At 41.2% G+C, this 21,013-nt stretch overlaps 1 protein-coding gene across 1 annotated transcript; it reads right to left on the bottom strand.

Moving 5' to 3' along the window:
- Window positions 1–1,349: 1,349 nt before the first annotated feature.
- ADRB3 (adrenoceptor beta 3) lies at window positions 1,350–6,960 on the bottom strand. The gene has a single exon (XM_026671341.2). It carries the CDS (start codon window positions 5,812–5,814, stop codon window positions 4,507–4,509), a length of 1,308 nt encoding a protein of 435 aa, XP_026527126.2. The 5' UTR covers window positions 5,815–6,960; the 3' UTR covers window positions 1,350–4,506.
- Window positions 6,961–21,013: the final 14,053 nt, after the last annotated feature.

The raw sequence follows: 21,013 nt of genomic DNA, 5'->3' as shown, positions 1-21,013 counted from the left end.
TAATTCGAAAAATAAATATAATACTGGAAAGCAACAGAAAAGGGGAATACAGAAGAGAGAAATAGAGGTAGAGAGACAAGGGGGTAAAAAGGAGAGAGAGAAGAAGAGAGGGAAGAAGGAAAGGAAAAGAAGTTACAAAGGACTGGAGCAAGATATAGAGAAACAGGACCTATTTAGAGATAATGGGTGAAAATCTAACTGAAAAAGGGATTCTGTAAAGGTACATAAGATTGTATTGTTATATTAGTAATAGAAATAATTTTAGAAAATTGGAAACAATGTATGATTAAAATGAGGGATAAAATAGTGTAATTTAGTGAAATGTTTGTGAATAAAATAAGTGAAATAAAATAAATGAGAAAATTGAATTAGGAAGGAATGGGAACATTTTAATTAGTTAATGTTTTATAAAATATAAGTGAAGGGGGGGGGAATTAACTATGGAAAGCTTATAATTGTTCCCATAGAAGTATGATATTTAATTGAAAAGTAATGTTAAAGATGTTAAGACTTTAATTAATATTAATATTAATGATAGAATTGAATTGGAATGGAATGTGTTGTTTTAATTATATACATTTATATATTTTTTCTTTTTTTAAGAATATAGTGTGTATTTTAAGAATGTACCAAGCAGAATCCGAATGGAAGTTATGTATTATATTGAATGTTATAACTTTAGGGTATATATTGAAGCCTAAATAAGAGTTAAATGGGTAAACTTAAAAGATATAAAGGCGTCATACTCCAATCAGTAACTACAGGAGAAATTTTGTTTAATGAGAAAAGATAATAGATAATTGAAACAGGACAGACAAAAAATATAAATACAATGATTTGAATTGAAATGAGATAATTAAAATAAAATTGAGAAAATTAAAAGAGGGGAGAAGCTATGCAGAAAATGTAAAATAGTAATAAGATATGGAATAGAATATAAAAATGAGCATGAATCTGAATTTGTGTCTGTATGAAGAAATGTAACCAGGGATTTCACTACTTTCAAAAAAGATGTTTTATTTGTATTTTTTTTCTCTTTGTGAAAACTCAAATAAAATTTACAAAAAAAAAAAAAAGAATTAGGCTGCCTCTGGTGCAGACCTTTTCATTTTAGTTGTCTTATTCTTTCCAGATCTTTTAGACAAAGGGAGATCCTTAAGTACCCAAAACAGTAGCCAAAATCTGCACCTAAATAGGCTTCAGGGGTGAAGCACCAAATTTTGCAAAAAATAAAAGAAATCTTTAAAGGTTATACTAAAGTCAATGAATATCTTCTGAAAAATTGCAGTCTGGGTTGAGAATGTTTAATAGCAGTGTCGGTACTGATCAAGGAGGGGTATAATAACATCTCTTTTTTATGTATTTTATGTATAAAGTCTGGCTTAATACCATGACAAGGCTTATATGAAACATCCATCATGAAACACATTTTTGCATTTATTCCAACTCCACAACTGAATCTATAATTCATATTTTACTTCACTGTGCAGCCTGGTTTGAAACTACTTGTTGACTTCTCCACTGAAATTTCCAGGACTGTAGTTTTGCTCAATTGCATTTGCAGTTAGTAGATTCCAGGTTTGCTATTAAGAGTGCCAACCTTCTATATCCTTTCTCTATATTTTTATTTTTAAGAGGGTCGCTAGAATCTCTTCACTACTCTCTTTCTGTAAGCAGCTTATTCTTCTGAACTGCTGTATTGGATCTGGCTTTAAATTCATCAAACAAGTAAAGGAAGAGGCAATCATAGTGGGATGCTAATTGAATGCTAGGAATGGCAGATCAGAAAAATAAAAGGAAAGCTAGAAAGGATTAAAGTATCCTGAAAGAGGGCATATAGCTGGCTAGAATACCAAATACGAGAACACCCAGACTGCAATAGTTTAAGGCAACTTCAGCTGCACATAAAATAAAATCAGACAGACACACATTTTGTCTTCCACCCAAAGACCAACATTTGTCCATTCAGAAAAGGGGGCAAAATGCAAGGAGTCTGTTGGCTTCTAGGCTGGGCTAAGCAGCAGCTGCCTTTGAGGAACACCATAGTAGCAGACGGATCTGTTGTGAACAGATGTTGCCAGAGAAACTTGGATTTTCTTCTTCCCAATCTGGTTTGGCAGTGAAGGAAAATGGAAAAGCAGCCAAGGCAGCTGTGGTAGGTCACTTCTCCATCTCCCCAAAGTGGGGTGGAGGAACAGCTCAACTAGTTATCTGTATCTGTAAGGCAAAGATGGGCAAGCTATTCTTCCTTCCAGAAAGACAGATCTCAAACATCCCTGTGGGACAATCAGCCTTCCCCAACCTGCTACCTCCAAAGCTGTTAGGTTGCTGGGAATTTCACAAGCTGCATGACCCAGTCTCTGGGGAAGGCTGTTCACCCAAATTAGCAGGGAGAAGTGTTTTGTGGGATTCAATTTTTTTACTACCGGTTCTGTGGGCGTGGCTTGGTGGGCATGGCAGGGGAAGGATGTTGTAAAATCTCAATTCTCTCCCCACTCTAGGGGAAGGTTACTGCAAAATCCCATTCCCTCCCCACCCCACTAATCTGCTTTCCAGCTCCATTCTCTTGGGCAGGGCAACCAAAGAAGACCCAGCCAATCAGCTGGGACTCGGGAGGCAGAGAATAGAGGGGGGCAGGGCCAGTCAGAGGTGGTATTCCGAACTACTCAAAATTTCCACTACCGGTTCTCCAAACTACTCAAAATTTCCGCTATCGGTTCTCCAGAACTGGTCAGAACCTGCTGAATACCACCTCTGTGTAGAAGAGGGGGTATGAGAAAGGTAAAAGTTGATGGTACACTTATTGGAGGTTTTGCCTTTGGAAAGAAAAAGGGATGTTGGGAGTCCAGTATATGAATTGTGTATTAAGACTTGAGCCTATCATCTATCTTGACATTTGTCACTTGATAGGTTTACAGCTGCTAGTAATAAAATAAATACAAATGAAATATATTCCTCCCTTTCTCTTCTGATAAGGTTTTCCTTTCAAGATTTAGCCTGTTAAATGGATTGTTTTTAAAGGGCAGGGTCACTGGCAATGCAGCCCAATAGTAACCACAAGAACTTTACATACATCTGGAGGGTAGCAGTTGGAGAAGGCTGAGGTATGACAACCTTCATGTCTGCTGCCATCTGCCCCCACCAACCCATTCCAGCCATTCCCCCAACTTGTAGGAGAAAAGTAGGCAGGGGTCAGAGTTAAGTGCTTCATCAGCATAGAGTCATTACATTTTCACAAATGCTCTAAGTCCAAGCCCTCTTGAATTCCATGGACCCTTATCTGGTGCCAATTTAGTACTGAACTTTAGTTGACTAGATTCTTGTATATAGGCAAATCCTATTCTTGTGAATTGCAACTTTTGATCCTTTGCGCCTTGGAACAATTCTCCCTTATGCCAACCTTCATGTCTGCTGCCATCTGCCTCCCTCAACCCACTCCAGTTGTTCCCCCAACTCCCCCTTACCCTTCTGCTCTCATGGCCCACCAAAATGTCACCACCCAGGTGGGACCGGATTGATCATTCTATTGGATATGGTGCGTAGCAGGTTCAGTCAAATTCCAGCACTTAAATCAAAACCAAATGTCTGTAATCCATAAGAAAAGACAAGTGTGTTTTCCTTTAACATTCCCCACACATCAGAAATACTGCCTGACAAGAGAAATCTTCAAACTAGAGCAATGTGATGTTTTAGGATATTTGGATTCTGAATTGTTAGGATATTTTTCTGCAGAAGCCACAAAGAGGGGTGGCCATTTCTGGAGACGGTCTTCTTAACTCCCTCAGTATTTCACCTGAAAAGGAGAAACTAAAAAATGAGCTCCTACTGAGTGTCTGAAAGTTACCAGTCTATTTCTGAAAAGGAAATCAAATAGAGTTTTCAGCTGAAAAGAGATACAGTTATGAAAGCTACTATAAAGTGGGTTAGATTATCTGTCTAAGCCAGCATCATCGGCACTGAGTGTTAATGGTCAAAAGGAAATATTTCCTAGTGTTGTCATAACTCTGATATAAAAATAAAACAGAAACCTGACTGCATAGCAGCAAAGAGTTAGGGTTTCTTTTCAGCTTCTAGTAGGCATCTGGAATTCTGCAGCCCAGTTATCATACCCTTAGGATGTCCTATCCCCTGCCACTTGATTCTGGCTCCAGCATACAAGGTATGTTTTGCACCTGAGTTATAATCAGCTCTGTTCACAGTCCAGTAACTGAAATAGCTACCACAGGATTCACTGATCATTAATTCACTATGGTAGTTGCAAATCCTCTTTTGAACACACTTATTAGAGAGCACGTCTCAGTGAAAATAGTTAAGACTTGCTTCCAAGCAAACAAGTAAAAGATTCTCATAGGAAATATTTTCACAACCCTTCCAGTTTCTTTGTAGCACATTAGAGGACAAGAAATGTAGACCCTCCCAGAAAACAATTTTGGACTCTTCCTGTCCCCCAGATGCCATTCACTCTCTAGTCAGCTCTCTTTCCATCCCCACTATCATTCTCTACACCTACTCCTCCAGCTGTGGACACAAAGTGATCTGGGTGCCTTGGAGCTGGGTTTCCCCCAGGGGACGCTGTGTACAATTGTGCCCATTGCTGGCCAGATACAAATGCTTTGTTTCCTCGGTCCTGTTACTGGAAGCACTGCTAGTGCTACCAGTGCCCAAGTCCTCCTCCTCTTCCTCCTCTCTGGAAACTGTAGCAATGGACTTGCTCTCCCGGGAGCTGAAGGCACATAGGCATCTCTGCAGGTCCTTGGAGAAAGCATGAAGCTGGGAATCAGGTCTCCTTGGGCAACGTAAGAGTTTTTTGAAAGCACACCTGAAGTCAGGACTGCGGCAGTAGATGATGGGGTTGAAAGCCGAGTTGACATAGCCCAGCCAGTTGAAGAAGCGAAAAAGCGGGTCAGGGACGAAGGATCTTGCAAAGACCTTGATGATGTTGGCCACAAAGAAGGGCAGCCAACAGAGAGTGAAGACACCAATGATGATGCCCAAAGTCTTCAGGGCTTTGTGCTCTTTGATGGCAAGCAGGAGACGGGAGGGCCTCCTGCGGCGGAAGCCTTTGGATGCATCCTGAAGGAACCTCCCCTTGTCCTTCTCAATGACATGAAGTTGCCTGGTAGCGATGGCAAAGACCCGGGCATAGACAAAAATCATGACCAACAGCGGCACGTAGAAAGAGATGATGGAAGACAAGATGGCATAGGGCATGTTGGTGACAAAGTCACAGCATAGAGGATCCTGGTAACAGCTCAGGGCTTCCACATCCGCCCCATCCCGCCACCAGTGGTTCATGATGGGCAAGAAGGAGATGAAGGCGGCCACGGCCCACACCAGGCAGACCACTCCCCGTGCTCGGCTCTTGGTCATCAGCATCTCATACTTCAGTGGGGCTGTGATAGCCAAGTATCGGTCCACCGCAATGACACACAGGGTCTCGATGCTGGCCGTGACACACAGCACATCCAGCGAGGTCCACAGCTCACAGACAGTAGTGCCGTACAACCAGCAGCCGCTTAGGACCAGGGTGGCCCCTGGAGGCACCACCAAGAGCCCCATGATGAGGTCAGCGCAGGCTAGAGAAGTGATGAAGATGTTGGTCATGGTCTGCAGGCGGGGGGTCTTAGCAATGGCCACCACCACCAGCAGGTTGCCGGCCACCGTCACCAGCACGGCCAGGCTGAGGGCAGCTCCGAGCGCCCCCTGCCGGCTGAGGCTGCTTTCCGCCCCAGGGCAATTGGTGCCGTTGGCCCCCAAACCCGCTTGCTCCGGCGCCCCCGGCCACGTCCCGTTGGGCGGCCACGGGGGAGCCATGGCAGAGAGGGCAGGCTGGGAGGGGAACGAACCTGCTTTGCCGCCCTCTGGACGCCTGGAGTCGGCCGAAGCAGCTCTCCGCGGGAATCGCGGCGGGAGTGCGCTCTCCAGGCGCACGGGACCCCCGGCCGCCGCTTAAGGCTCCGCAGCCCAGCCCATGCTCGGGGGAAGACTGAAGGCGCCTCGGAGGGGCAGCACCGCCCTCCCCTCGGTGGGCACTGCTCAGAGGAGGAGTTCTTAAAGGCGCAGGACCCAGGGGCGGGACACGGGCGTTGGTCTCTGCTCTCCCGGGCCTTTTTTCCTCCCTTCCGCAGCAGGAAAGCCGCTCGCTCTACCGCCTTGCAAGAGCTTTTGACTTGCTTCGTGCAAAGCCTCTTTCATCCTCGGCGCAAATTGAGCCATCTCGTCCCGACCCTCCCAGCCTGCAGAACTCTTCTTCCTCCCCCTTCCCTTGGCAGGAAAGGTCGAGGCTCGCTCTTCGGGGCAATTCAAGCCGGAAGGTCCAATGGCAGAATGAAGTTACGCCTCGCCTTAGCCTCTCCGGCCCATCCGAACCGACGCGCCGTCCAAAGTAATGACATTGGCGGCGGTCGTCCCTTCTTTCAATCAGCCCCGGCGCCCGTCCTCGGTCCCTGGGCTTCCTGACACCTCTCCAAGGTCGGGGGTGGCGGGAGCGGGTGGAGGAAGAGCGGCACCATTCACCCGGCCTTTTTGAAATCGGGGTCCGCCGCTCAGCCAAAGCCTCTTCTCCAGCCCTGAAAATTCGTTTTATACTTGCGACTCTCTTCGGCGCCCGCTTATCGTTGGGCCAGCCTTCTAGGACAGGTCCCATCAAAGGCCAGGCGGGTTGGGGGTGAAGGTGGAAGGGCTGTAGCTTGGCCGCCCTCGCGGTCTCTCCTCCGCTCCCTTTAGCCCAGCACATTTAGGGTTGGGTGTGGGGAGCATGGCATTGACTGGGGAGGGGGGAGGTTCCGTGCCAGGGCCATCTACCGTTTGCCCTTCATGATTCTCGTAAAGCGGGAAAGGCGGTTGCAGTAAGGGCTGGGTGGGTCCCCGCAGAACTTCCGACTTCAAATCCACCGGCTTTCCCAGGTCAAGTTCCCGCACTAGCGGGAAGCGTCTGGCCGGCTAAGTATCACCTCTAATTCCGCGCAATCGCTCCCTTTCTGCTCCCCCCACCCACCAGATCAATTGCCTTTTTTGCCTCTCTCCCTCCCCTCACCGTCCGATAAAATCGGAAGTTTCAGTGCGTGGGAAGATTCCACCGAAACTGCAGCGAGCTTCCACCTTGGCCACCTATCCGTGACCAAGCGACGACCCGGGCGGGAGGATTCCTCTCCCTGGCTCTCTTTGGACGCCCCGCATTGCCTCCCCTGGCTACTGAATTATGCCATTGGCTGACTTTATTCAATGCTCGAAGCATAGTCGCCCCGTACTAACTGATCCCGAGATTGAGCCCTACGCTGAGACGCAGAAATGTTATATGAGTTCAGCCTCTACTGCAGATTTAACTGACTTGGTTGAACTGGCAAGCTCTGTTTTTCTCGCAAATCCATGCGCAAAACCCAAGCAACAGAGAGAAGGACTGGGTCCACTACAGCAGTAGATGGTGAAAACACCCTCGTGACAGCGTTGCCCTGTCCCCCCTTTTCTCTCAGGGAGAGAAATCCATTTTACAGCACAGTCCCAAAGTAACACAATCAAACTTACGATCACGTCCTAATGCAGCAGTTGAATGCACGTTAGTCCCTAGTCTCTACAACACAACTGGAGAAAAGACAGTAAGTTTTTGGCAACTGCATGTTTCTCTCCACCATCCCCTTAAACCTGATGTTAAGCTTGCGGGGGTCCAATGTCAGTCAGTTGTCACATCTGGCTGAGAAGACGGGGACGTAACCTTTTCTCCCCTCCATAGATGGACACAACTGTCCCAACAGATTCTTTCATCTCCTCATCATAATCCACAACTGGGATTAGAATACAGAGGACCATCTCCATGCTGGTCCACACTTTCAAGCTGATGTTCAGCCTGGCATGGCCCTGATATGCCAGGAATGGAAATGCCAAAGCAAAAAGTTCTGGGAGCTCTAGTCCTCTCAAAACAGGGGAGGGGGCAGTGTTAGGAAGCCTGTTCTAGAGAGGCTGGTGGAGAAGCAGTGATACCTTCAAGTGAATGTCTAGCGTAGTGTTTGCCTGCTGATTATAGACCAGTTTTGGCAGAAAGGAAAATTTTTCAGGAAATTGCTAAGATGGCCCTATCCTAAAGGAACCCAACCCTGACTGTCCTTTGGAAGGAAGGACTGAAGCTGAAACTCAAATATCTTGACCACCAAATCAGAAGAGAGGACTCACTGGAAAAGACTCTGATATTAGAAATGATTGAAGGCAAAAGGAGAGGGAGACAGCAGAGGATGAGATGGTTAGATAATGTCACTGTTTGAGCAGGCTGCTGGAGACAGTGGAGGACAGAGGACCCTGGTGTACTGTGGTCCACGGGGTCACAAAGAGTCTGGAATGACTTAGGCAACTAAACAAGAACAATTTGGTTTGCATAAAGAACTTGGCTCTTGCAAATTAAGATGTTTTGATGGTGAACCCAAGGCTGATGTTTCTTCTCTTTTGTTTCATGCATGATGAGGGTCATGGCAGGAAACATCTTACATTAGTTGGATACAAGTAACATGACTCAACTCCTTTTTACAAGTTTGCAAATGCTCCTGGACAAGACGGGTTGGAAAACAAATCATCAAATAAGGACATGAAAATAAAGGCCAGAGGCTTATTCTGAGGGATTCATGCTCTGTTGCAGGATAAGCATTCCAGGCTCTTTAGGGTATCTTTACAGAACAAATGTTATGTTCTTGGAGAATTCCAGAGCATCAGGAGGCTCCAATGTTTTTGTGACCGCAGTAGCTCATCCCAGCTGAAGGCTAGAAAATATATTTGCAATAAATATATGAATGAATGAATAAGATGCATGTCTACATGCACGGGAAAAACTTGCTTGTTGGTCAGACAAAGACTTGGAAATTTCTTCTCTTGCAGTCTTTCTCCACCATAACTAAAACTAGGAGCCTTTGTGTTTCTCTAGTTTGGAGAAATTGAACACAAAGGTTGTTACCAATGTAATGCCATGCCGTGCAAGACAAACAAACAAACAAACACCTACATGTTTTTCTACCAATTCTCATTAAAGTCATGGGATGTGTGAAATGTCATCACTTTCTCTGTACGGTCATCTCTCCACAGTTGGTAGCTTCTCTGGCATCTTACCCTTTAATTAAACTCTTGAAGTGGATTTCATGAAGAACATCCTGCCATGGGAAAAATGTAGGTAATCAGGGAGACTTTGGAGTGATGGAAAGATCGGGAAAAGCAGTTGTAGCACCTTCCCTTTCCTCCATCAAATTAAGCTCAAAAATACCACAAAGAGAAGTTTGATAGAAATATTCAAGCATCCTGAGAATAATAGACCCCCTTTTCCAGAGAGGCAAAAATTCTAAAAAAAATTGCCACATAGATCTTGGTACAGCATTAACTGTAACATGGGCTTTTCTGACATGCATAACCCCATCCTGATTCATTAATGTATTCTGAGTTATCCTAAAATGAATTTTGCTTGATTTCTGAAATAACTTATTTTGTATCTCTGAAATTATAATTTATCTCTCATTATAACACATCATTGCTCTGGGTACACAGACCTGTAATCACTTTACTTTGATAGGATGTTTTTTTTTAAGCAGGCACATGGGTACAAAAAAAAATTCTGATCATAATAAATATATTTTCTGTCCATTGCTTTCTTTCAATGGACAAGCTTAGCGATCAAACATTTTCTAAATATAGCCTTTCACTTAAAGCTTTCTGGACTCTTCTCATTGCAGTATTATGCATTTGTTCTGTAAAGTCTCCTCTGAATGCATGGCAGAGTGTATGGGTTTAAATCAGGGGAAAGCATTATCAGCAGAATAAACAACAGGCTTTCTAAATTGCTGGCAAAAGAATGACTTAATAGTGAAGTTTTCAAGTGTTATTATTGTTTGAGACCCATTAGTTATTTAATGGGTCTATAGTATAAGAGTAACACTTAAGTAGGGGCTGGATTCAATACATTCTTCCTGGATGGGATTTTCCCTATAAATGTTTTTCATTCCCTTGTGAGACCAATAACATTTCTCTTTAAAGCTGCAGGATGGCGAACACTCTTTTGCTTAAATTCAAATGGTTTTTACAAGTTGAATGAATGTCTGCAGTCAGAAATATGCAGCCCAATAAACTTGTTCGACAGATTTTTTTTTCTCCCTGCTTTGCTAATTATTTGGAATGCTTCTGTGTTATAATGGCATTATTTCATCAGAGTTATTGCTTTGAAAACATAAAGAACAGAGAAACAGGAGATGGCAAATATCTATCCACCCATCTATTTAGCTATTCTTCATTAGTTATGGGGATGACTTTGTTGTTAATGAAGGCTAGTTTGCTGTAACAACTTTCAACTTCATCTATATTTTTTAAAAAATATATTTTTGGCCTCCAAAATCTCCAAGAGATTTCAAATGTCATTATTGCAAAAGCAGAATAGTAGTCTAAACTTTTTCAAAAATTTCCATCTTTCCTTCCTTCCTTCCTTCCTTCCTTCCTTCCTTCCTTCCTTCCTTCCTTCCTTCCTTCCTTCCTTCCTTCCTTCCTTCCTTCCTTCCTTCCTGTTCAAAAATTAGGAATAACCAGGTGGAGGAGAGATGAAAATAATGGACGAGGGAGGCAGAGGTAACATATTCTGAATTCTTATAGCAATAAAATAAGCTCTAAAAAATTACTTGAAGGCATTGAATTCAAAATCATCATAAAAATGAGCTGAACAAACAGAATTTTTCATGGGAGGAAAAAAAGAATCAACTCTGGGAAATTGGAAGGCAGATTTCTACACAGTAGTAGCATATTTCTATTTTGATATATTATTAATAGTTATCATTTTGCAATCAGCCAATTCCACAATACCTTCCAAGCTCTTGTATAAACATGATCCATTTATTGTATCTGATTTTCCCATGATGGAGCATTTTTCCCCTTGAGAAACTGTTTTGAGTATATGTGTACTTCTCTTTGTATGGGGACAACATGTTCTGTTCTTGTCCAGGCTCATTTTAAAGCCTCTGAATTCCATACTCAGCAGTGCTATGGAAGTAAAGATACTGAAAAAAAAATCCAAAAAGTCTACTTTGATTTTGTGATCCTCTTCATGGAAGTAAGCCTTACAAAGTTCAATGGGAATTATTTGCAAGTAAAGCGGGAAATATAGAATGGTGGCCTTGGTGATAGTCAAAAACTCTGAAATGTCTCTGTTTATAATTGTGAATAAACTGGGAATGCTGTGCATATTTTCCCATACTGTCTGTGAACAGAGTCAGCTGACAAAAGGAAGACGTCTTGCTTAAGCATCAAAGGGAAAAGGAGAAATGAAATACTGTAAGGATATTTTTTGGGAAATCCATAATGGTACTTGTGCAGCAAACAGATATCAGTCTAATTAAATACATGATGAGGATGAGGTTGATGACGATGACAATGGTGATGATATTATCCATTCAGTTGTGTCCAACTTTTGGTGATTCTATGGGCCAGGTCTCTGCACATCTTCCCATCTTGCTCTACTTCTTAGAGTTGTTCTATGACTTGATCTGTCATTCCTTGATGTGATCAAATATATAACTAGATGCAATAATATGATTTCAAGCAGGGATGGACTACTGCAAGGCCATATGGAACCAGGAAACCCATGCCTCTTTTTTCCAACATTTGTTTGGACAATTGTGGGAAACAGGTGTTGAGTTGTCTCTCTTCTTCAGTTTATGTCCTTAGAAATATATTCCTTGCTTCTGCTGCCTTTCTCCTTTAATTCCCAGAAATCTGAAAAAGAGGTATTTTGTGTATCCCGCAAAACAGGGATAGGCAATAACAAATCAATTATTTGTTATTGCCTATCCCTGTTTTGCGGGATACACAAAATACCTCTTTTTCAGTACTTCCATCCAGACCCATAGAATTTAACAAATATTTCGATTTACAAAGATAACCTATTGATTCCTGATTCAAGATGTGGATCTTGATTTTTTTTTTTCTGTGACCAAAGAAGTCACATTATTCTATGTAAACCAAATGGGACAGTATGGGCTGCTGAAATGGCTTTCCCCTAGGAAAAAAGTGCTTCTAGTAACATCCAAAGAGTAATTGCATTTATTAACTCTATTTGTAATGTATTTACTGAGAATAAATATAGATTACTAGTGGGGTGCTTGGGCTTCTATCCACTGGACAATCAGAAAGAGAGAAGGGTGGGAGGGAGGGAGGGAAGGAAGGAAAGAATGAAAGGTTAGAGAAGTTGAATATAGGGGAGATAGGCAGGACAAGGAAGGAATGACTGAGAAGAAAGAACAAGAAAAAAGAAAGAAAGGCAGTAAGGCTGCATAAAGAAAACAGATCTGTAGAATACATAGCAATATACAACTCTCTATGGGTGGAAGGCAGAGATGACTGGCTGCACCCTGTGAGTTGGACTTGCTTGCTTTAGATGGGGTTCTGCCAAGCACAATTTCTCACTTCTTTGATTGCTCTGTTTTTTAATACATGCATGACACCAGGACAGCACAAAACAAAAACAAGACAATGGACTCACATTCCTGTCCTGCATATTTCCGTGGACTACTTCTTCCAAAACAGACCTTTTTAATTTTGCTGGCTCCTCTTTGAACATGGTGTCTAATCTGTAGATCAGCCAATAGTCAATCCTCCAAATCCATTACCCTTTGTTTGCACAATTTTCAGCTAGAACTGCATGGAATGGAAGGGAAGGGAAAGAAGGGAAGGGAAGGGAAGGGAAGGGAAGGGAAGGGAAGGAAAGGAAAGGAAAGGAAAGGAAAGGAAAGGAAAGGAAAGGAAAGGAAAGGATTGGAATGGAATGGAATGGAATGAAAAGAAGGGAAGGGAAGGGAAAGAAGGGAAGGGAAGGGATGGGATGGAAAGAAGGGAAGGGAAGGAATGGAATGGAATGGAATGGAAAGAAGGGAAGGAAAGAGAAGGGAAGGAATGGAATGGAATGGAAAGAAGGAAAGGGAAGGGAAAGAATGGAAGGGAAGGGAAGGAAGGGAAGGAATGAAATGGAATGGAAAGAAGGGAAGGGAAGAATGGAATGGAATGAAATGGAAAGGGAAGGGAAAGGGAAGGAAGGGAAGGGAAGGGAAGGAAGGGAAGGAAAGGAGAAAGGAATGGAATGGAATGGAATGGAAAGGAGGGAAGGGAAGGAATGGAATAGAATGGAATGGAAAGAAGGGAAGGAATGGAAAGGAGAAAGGAAAGGAGAAAGGAAAGTAATGGAATGGAATGGAATGGAATGGAAAGAAGGGAAGGGAAGGGAAGCGAAGGGAAGGAGAAAGGAAAGGAAAGGAATTCAATTGAATGGAATGGAATATCTGGAGGCCAATACATCTGGGGGATATCATGGGGGAACCATAGCTCCTACTTAGAGCATGAATGTAGTCATCAACTAATGACCACAATTGAGCCCAAAATTTCTGTTGCCAAGCGAGAGATTCGTTAAGTGAATTGTTAAAGTCATTTTACAACTTTTCTTGCAGTTATTAATTGCAGTTGTTAAGTTAGTAACACAGTTGTGTGAATCACTTTTTTCAGTGTCATTGTAGCTTCAGATGGTCACTAAACAAACTATTGTAAGTTGAGGACTACCTGTACATATGGCCAAATGCCATACATCACAAACAAGGAGAAAATATTGAATATTTCAGATAATTTTGCGTATTGATTTATTTGATTAAGTAGCTAATAACAGGTAATTCCAAATCCCTCTGCAGCCTGTTTTTACAATTCTCTATCTCTAAATCGCATTTGGGTAAAAAGCTTTTTACAGCCAATTACCTGCTACAAAATAGGACACACAGCTAATGAAATGCTGGTAAATGTTCTAATGTTACATGGCATTTAAAGAGTGACAAAACAGAGTTTTCCACTCCTTTTCAAAACCAGAGGATTCCAAAAGTTGAGAAAATGATTCTGATTTGGGTAATTTTATTTTTTCTGATGCTGAAGCTAAAAGGTTATTTTTAAATGTTTGCATTAAAAATCAATAGTACGAAATAATCCCAAGCACTCAAACATTGAATTAAAACTATTATCTTCTCTAAATTGTACTCATTCTTTAAATTGTACTCAAAAAAAATGGGAGAAATCCATTATTATTATTAATTTTGGTAAATGGAGAAACCCTTTCCCTTTCACACAAGATCTAGAAGTCCTTTAAAATATAATGGTACTTATAAATACTGGGAAAAATATTGCAAGTCACTTCTTAGTATATCCTTTTTTCCTGCATTTTATACTTACTGTTCTATTTCTTCCTTTTTCTTTGTTTCTTCTTTACTTGATATTAGTTTGTACTCATTTTTACCTTTCTTTTTAAATGTTTTTTTAAAAAAATAGAAGGTTATCATTTTCCAAATTACTTTATCCAAGGTTGCTATCATTGAAAATAGTTCAAGAATGGCTAACAGGTTATAATTTTTAAAGGAATAAACTGGGAAAAAGCAAAGTTGGCACAAGAAGGCCATCCTGGAGTTTTATTGCCAGGATTGCATCAGTTAAATCTTTAGCATGTTTTGAATTTTTTAGAATTTCTTTTGGTGTTTTTTTTTTTTCATGAGTTGATCATTTCACTATTTTGGGTGGCTGTTTTCTGTTCCACATTTCTTCATCACTCTGCACCTTGCCTGGCTGCCCTCACTTCCTGACCTAGAAAAACCCCATGGGAAGAATTCCCTCAAAAGGTCTTGAGATATTACTGAAGCGTGGGAAACTTCAATAATGCAAACTGTGAAGAGATGGCCTTATTGAGAAAATGTTATGGGGGTAAGGGGAAAGGCAGGAGACATTACAGCACAACCCTAGTTTGCATTAAAACTAAAGAAAAGTCTTGTCAAAGTTTCAGATATTCAGATAAAGTGAAAACTTCTGTAAAGATAGAACCACCTCTGAGTGGCCTTGTCGCACATCAGATTAAATAATGATTTGTCCAGACACAATCGCCTGGATTGGACAGCAGTTGAATCTGTATAACAATCCAAGCCAAAAATAAGCAATCACATGCTGGCTTAAGCACAAGGCTTAAACCCATTAGTGTATGAAATGAAGGAGGAAAGAAGAAAGATGGATTCATGATTTTTCAGAATGATAAAGTACCAATACAGTACTGAAAATGGCTTTTTATAGACTAGCATCTTCTTGATGTCCATTTCAATGTTCCAATTAATATTGTATAATCTCCAAAATTCCATTTAGTGAAGTAATATAGTTACCCTGAAAAAAGCCTAGGTCACTTACATTTCCTATTGTGCTTACACAACATGAAAATTGAATGGGTTAAGTACTCTTGATATATCTAGGGTAAAAGAATTCCAAAATTGGATTGTCCAGAGTTTAAAGATCATCTGGCCAGGAACTGGATATTTTTTGGTTATGGATGCATATAAGCTATCACCTGCCTTTCAAATTGGAGTAACTCAAGTGATGAGGTCATTTTGGGCAACTACAAGTCCTATTTGCAACTTTCCCATTGTTTTCATATGATTCAAGTAAATTATAAAAAGATAAATACCCATAGTTGCTGAGCATTAGATTCAGCATGCAGTCCATCAAGGATGAAAGGCAGCCTGAACAATTAGACTTTTGCAGATAATTTCTGACTGGCATTCATTTGGTCCCACTGCAATGTAAGGGCATTTAATGCACCACCATGGATGGCAAAGGTAGCACAAGTTAACTGGTTTCCCCCCCCCCCCCCCCCCCAGCTCAGGGCAAGTCAAGGCCATAGAAGTCCAATAGCTTTGTAGCTCTCAATCTAACATAAAATTATTTTTTAAGTAAACAATATCAAAGCTGGGTTAGACTTAACATGCTTATTTATTTTATTATAGATAAAACAAAATTAGAGCTCCATGCCATTCTAAGAGACAGACAGACTTGCAAAACACATGCACACACACACACGTACAGAGAAAGAGAGAGAGAGATTCTCAATATATCTCCGCTAGCTTCAAAAATATTATCCGCTTTTGGCTTACAATCAAATGAAACATTATGTCTTTGCTTGTTTAAAAATGCAAGTTAACTGAAACAAAAATAATCAAACCAACCAAAGAGAGGAAACATAACCACTTCTTTCTCTATTATGGTCCTAAAGTCTCCTGAAGTTAATATTTGCTAACAGACAATGTTCTCCTACAGCAAAGTTTAAATTCAGAATAGATTTTCTGTGTCCCCTGAGTTGATATCATCATATCAAAGTAAAAACCAAAACCTGCATCTTTGATGCAAAGATGTATTTAAGTACACAAAAACGTGTTTTATAGCAGATAATTTGGATCAGAAATATCCTGGGTTCACTGATCTCAAATTCAGAAGAATCCTAGAATTTGTAAAACAAATCACTTTATCAGAGTTAGCAACCTGTAGACTTTAGCAATGACAGAGTTTTCTCTTTCTCTTCTCATAATGGAGATTCATTGACAATTGGCATTATTGCTACCACTAATGTACCATTACCTTTACTTTATATATTGTATACATACAAATTGTATACATGCATATTGTAAGCATACATATTATATATGTATGAAAAATGGTTGCCGGAATTGGGTATGTTTAGTTTAGTGAAAAGAAGGACTAGGGGTGACATGATAGCAGTGTTTCAATGTTTGAGGAGCTGCGACAAAGTAGAAGAAGGGGTCAATCTATTCTCCAAAGAACCTGAAGGACAAGAAGTGATGGATGGAAACTAATCAAGGAGAGAACCAACTAAAACTAGAAATTTCCTGACAGAACAATTAATCAGTGGAACAACTTGCCTCCAGAAGTTGTGGATGCTCTAACACTGGAAGTTTTTAATAAGAGTTTAGATAACTATTTGGGTTTCCTGTTTGAGCAGGAGGTTAGACTAGAAGACATCCAAGGTTCCTTCCAGTTCTGTTATTGTGCATACCATTCTCCCTTCCAAGGACGCCTACAATGTTTTCCCTTCCTTAAATATAAAGCATTCTTGTGCTATGGTTTAGTTTCTAAAGATTGATTGATTGATTGATTTGATTTCTTAAGGCCAACAACTTTGTGAAATGGGTTGCATTGAAAGAGAGGACTGATCCAAAATCATCCAGTTGGCTTTCATGCAAAAGGCAGGACTAGAATTTACAATCTCAGGTCTACCACATTAGCTTAGGTTCTTTAACTGTTTATTAATTATGCCATTAAAAATCTTAGCCAAATTTCAATCAAGGTTCAGTATTGCTGTGATGTGACAGGTGATTTAAAAGAAACTTTATTCGGACTTACAGTAATAAACTCCTCACAGCTGCTCATCAGCCAGAACAAGCAATGGAAAATATTCCTGATGGAAATCAAAAGTAAGTTCAACACCACCCAAGTGACAAGTGAGTGACAAGTGACAAGTGATCCCTGTGCTATTAGGAGTCAGAACGTAAGCAGCCCATTCTGGGCTATTGCTCCATATCCCTCAGTCTCATTCTTGCCCAGGATCACTTTTAGGTTAGGTCCTTAAATATCTGTCTGAATCATGCAATCAGATAGAACGTTGGCTTCATCAAGCACTGAGTGAACTTCATCAGAACCCAAATATTGCAGGATTTTCATTTTAATTGTACTGCTTATCTTAGCTGGTTCACTGAAAGGTTGAGCTTGGAGACTAAATTAGATGTGATATAGCTGGGGCATAGTACAGAGCAAGTACCCTATTATGCCAGTCTCTGATCTTGTTTCACTTTGAACGGACTCCTGGGAGATCATAAATGATACCATATAATTATATCTGGGAGAACCACAAAACTGCATCTCACTTATTTTGCCCATGTCATGCAGGGGGATTCACTGAAGAAAGCCATTACATTTAGAAGAGTTAGCAGTAAAGGGTAGCCATGCTGGACACAATGGCTGGACACCATCAAAGCTGACACCAGCCAGAGCATAGAACCACTGAAAGAAATAGGCAAGATCGGAACACATGACAAGACCAGGCCCATAGAATCACCAAGAGTCAGACACAAGTGAATGGATAACATCATCACATCAGAGAAGCATCCCAAACAGAGGACACCATCAAATAAGGTCCATCTCACTGCAGCTGAAGATATTGGCATGATAGTAAGACTCTTACTTACTTTCTAGTCTGGTTTATCTAGTGCTTGGATGAAGAGGAGTGGGAAAATTGTCTAATGCACAGTATAGCACTACTGCAAGTGGTAAGTAGAGCTTAATTCAATGTCAGCCAAAACAGGCCAGCACAGAAGCTTCTGAACCTTCTTTAACTCAAGGCGTCCTGCATATACTGGACTTCAGAAAATACAGCAATTTGTGACTCCTTGTTTCAAAACACCCATTTCCAAATTTAGCTGCAAATCCTCTTGGGCTTTTTGATAAATTATATGGGTGATGAGAGATTAGGTATGCCATGTGGTCTGATGTCAACAGGCTTTAGGCCAACCAAAATCTAGGATTTTGGCACAGAGGTTGAGCTTCCACTTTAATGTTTCTGGAGCAAGGGCTGATGATAATTATTCTGGCTTTATGTGTTGGGCCTTAGGAATAGTTTCCATGTTGGCCTCTCTGTATCTCCCTTTGAAGTTGTTTGGAATGATCTGTCAGATTTCCCCATCAGCACATTAAAATTAAAATAATGATAAAAAAGACTGCATAGTTTTAACCCACTGGATACTGAATGTCCCTGGAATACTGCTACAAGATGACCTCTTTCAAAAGTCATTTAAAGTACTAGAGTCAGAAATGGAGGCTCATAGACAGTATCAGCAATGAGATGGACTTAATTCCAGAAGGAAAACTTTGAATAATACTGCATCTTGATGAACTAATGAGACAAGAGACAGTAAGCAGCAGCCCTTGGCTGTGCTTGCTGGATCTTAACATGTAATGGTCCTGGTTAACATATAACATATATATTTGATTTACTCTCAGCCATAGTGCCAATGAATGCATCATTGGGTGATCTGAAAGAACAGATTAGGGATGGATCACTATGGAGAAAATCTATCAATGTAGCCCTTAGGAGTTGAAAGCAACTTGATGCCACATAATCAATCAATCCATTGATAAAACGAAAGAAAGAAGAAAGAAAGAAAGAAAGAAAGAAAGAAAGAAAGAAAGAAAGAAGAAAGAAAGAAAGAAAGAAAGAAAGAAAGAAAGAAAGAAAGAAAGAAAGAAAGAAAGAAAGAAAGAAAGAAAGAAAGAAAGAAAGAAAGAAAGAGAAGGGAGGGTGGGCGGGAGGGAGGGGAGGGAGGGAGGGAGGGAGGAAGGAAGGAGACACCCCCCCGAGTTTTGACTATTTTCTTCCTCTCTGGTAAGCTCCCAATGGAATAAATTATATGAGTTGAATTCCAACATGCCTTTGAGCACCAGGTTGAAGAAGATTGTTCCAGCTGTCTCTTGAAGAATGGCTGCTTGTTCCAGCCAGGAGCCAAGAACAGAAGAAGACGGGCAGAGCTTATTGTTCCTTCTGGTTACATTCCTTTGTCCCAGTACATTCTGGATGCCAGAAAAAGAATACAATTGCTCCCATACTATAGAACTGGCAGAGAAGGGCGGGGGAAGTTCTTTCTTTGATTTTAAAGCCCCAAAGTGAGGAAAAGGAGAATAACAGGACTTCAGTTGTTTACTTTTTGCTGAAATAATTGTTTATGCAATAGTGGTAGTGGCAGTAGGAGACTTTCCTTGTCCATTGGCTTTCCCATGCCAGGATTATTTTTAACTCGTCCACTCCCTATTTGGGACTCTTTAGACATAGCAAGTAGAGACATTAATGTCATGAACTGACGTTTGTGGATGTACACTGGATGTCACTCTGTTCAACTCTGAAACTCCCTGGATGATTTTATGCCAATTACATTCCTTTAGCTTAACCTACTTCACACAAGTGTTGTGAGACATAAAAAAATATGTCTATGTTAGAGAATAAGACTTGACCATCTGTTTGAACTAGTTAAATCTGTTTAAACTAGTTAAAGACTTTCTGACAGACTGGCCACAAACAGTGAGAGCTGCGTCTTTCACATCCTCCTCCCTGAAGCTCAGCACTGGCTCTCCTCAGAGCTGTGTGCTCAGTCTCTACCTGTACTCGTTGTATACATATGACTGCATATCTTCTGATCCATCTAACATGATAATAAAGTTTGCAGATGATACCACCATACTGGGTCTTATTACAGGAGGAGATGAATTAGCATACAGGGAAGAACTCCAGATGTTATCCACATGGTGCTCAACAAACAAAGGAGATGGTGTTAGACTTTCGGAAGGAGAGAGACGAACCTGCCCCACTCTTCATCAAGGGGGGCTGTGTGGAGAGTGTCTCCTCTTTCAAATTTCTGGGAATCCACCTTAGCCAAGATCTCACCTGGAAAAATAACATGATCCAGGTGGTCAGGAAGGCTCAACAGAGACTCCATTTCCTTAGGGTCTTGCGGAAAAATCAGGTGGAACAACGACTGATGTCTTCCTTTTACCAGTCTACGATAGAAAGTATCCTTACATATTGTGTTACGGTATGGTATGCTGGCTTGATAGGCGTGGACAGAAACACATTACAGAGGATGATGAGCGCAGCACAAAAAATTATGGGCTGTCCCCTGACACCACTGGACGAAATCGCCAGGACCCACTGCCTCAGCAGAGTGAGGAAAATCCTCAGGGATGATTCACACCCTGGTCAGCACTTTACTCTCCTACCATCAGGAAGAAGATATAGAAGCATAGCCAGCCAAATGAATAGGCTGAAAAATAGCTTATCCGTGGGCTGTCAGACTTCTGAATGCAACATAACACCACAATTAGGTATAATATGATAGACGTGCAGGGCCAGCATAACGTGTAACATGTTCATACTGGTGTAATATAATGTTTTGGGGGAGGGAGCTGCACCAAGGGAGGCTCATTCAATTTCATTGCACACATGTTGTGCATTGACAATAAAGGTTTCATTTGATAACAGAAAAGTGAGGTGTCATGAAATAGAACAATCAACTTTTCATCCACACAGTTTTTGAATGTCTAAGGTACTTGTGTCTCAAACAGACTAATGGGCAGACATTCAACACAGGAAGTTTTTCATGTG

This window comes from Notechis scutatus, chromosome 7 (genome assembly GCF_049901735.1).
Source record: "Notechis scutatus isolate UNSWTSFEM ecotype Mainland chromosome 7, rNotScu1.2, whole genome shotgun sequence".
In the NCBI taxonomy this organism is placed as follows: domain Eukaryota; kingdom Metazoa; phylum Chordata; class Lepidosauria; order Squamata; family Elapidae; genus Notechis; species Notechis scutatus.
The sequence above is the reverse complement of the archived record's forward strand: the minus strand, read 5'-3'. Positions and strand labels throughout refer to the sequence as shown.

Coding starts and splice junctions, on each gene's coding strand:
- ADRB3 (XM_026671341.2), bottom strand. CDS start 5,814: ATGGCTCCCCCGTGGCCGCCCAACGGGACGTGGCCGGGGGCGCCGGAG.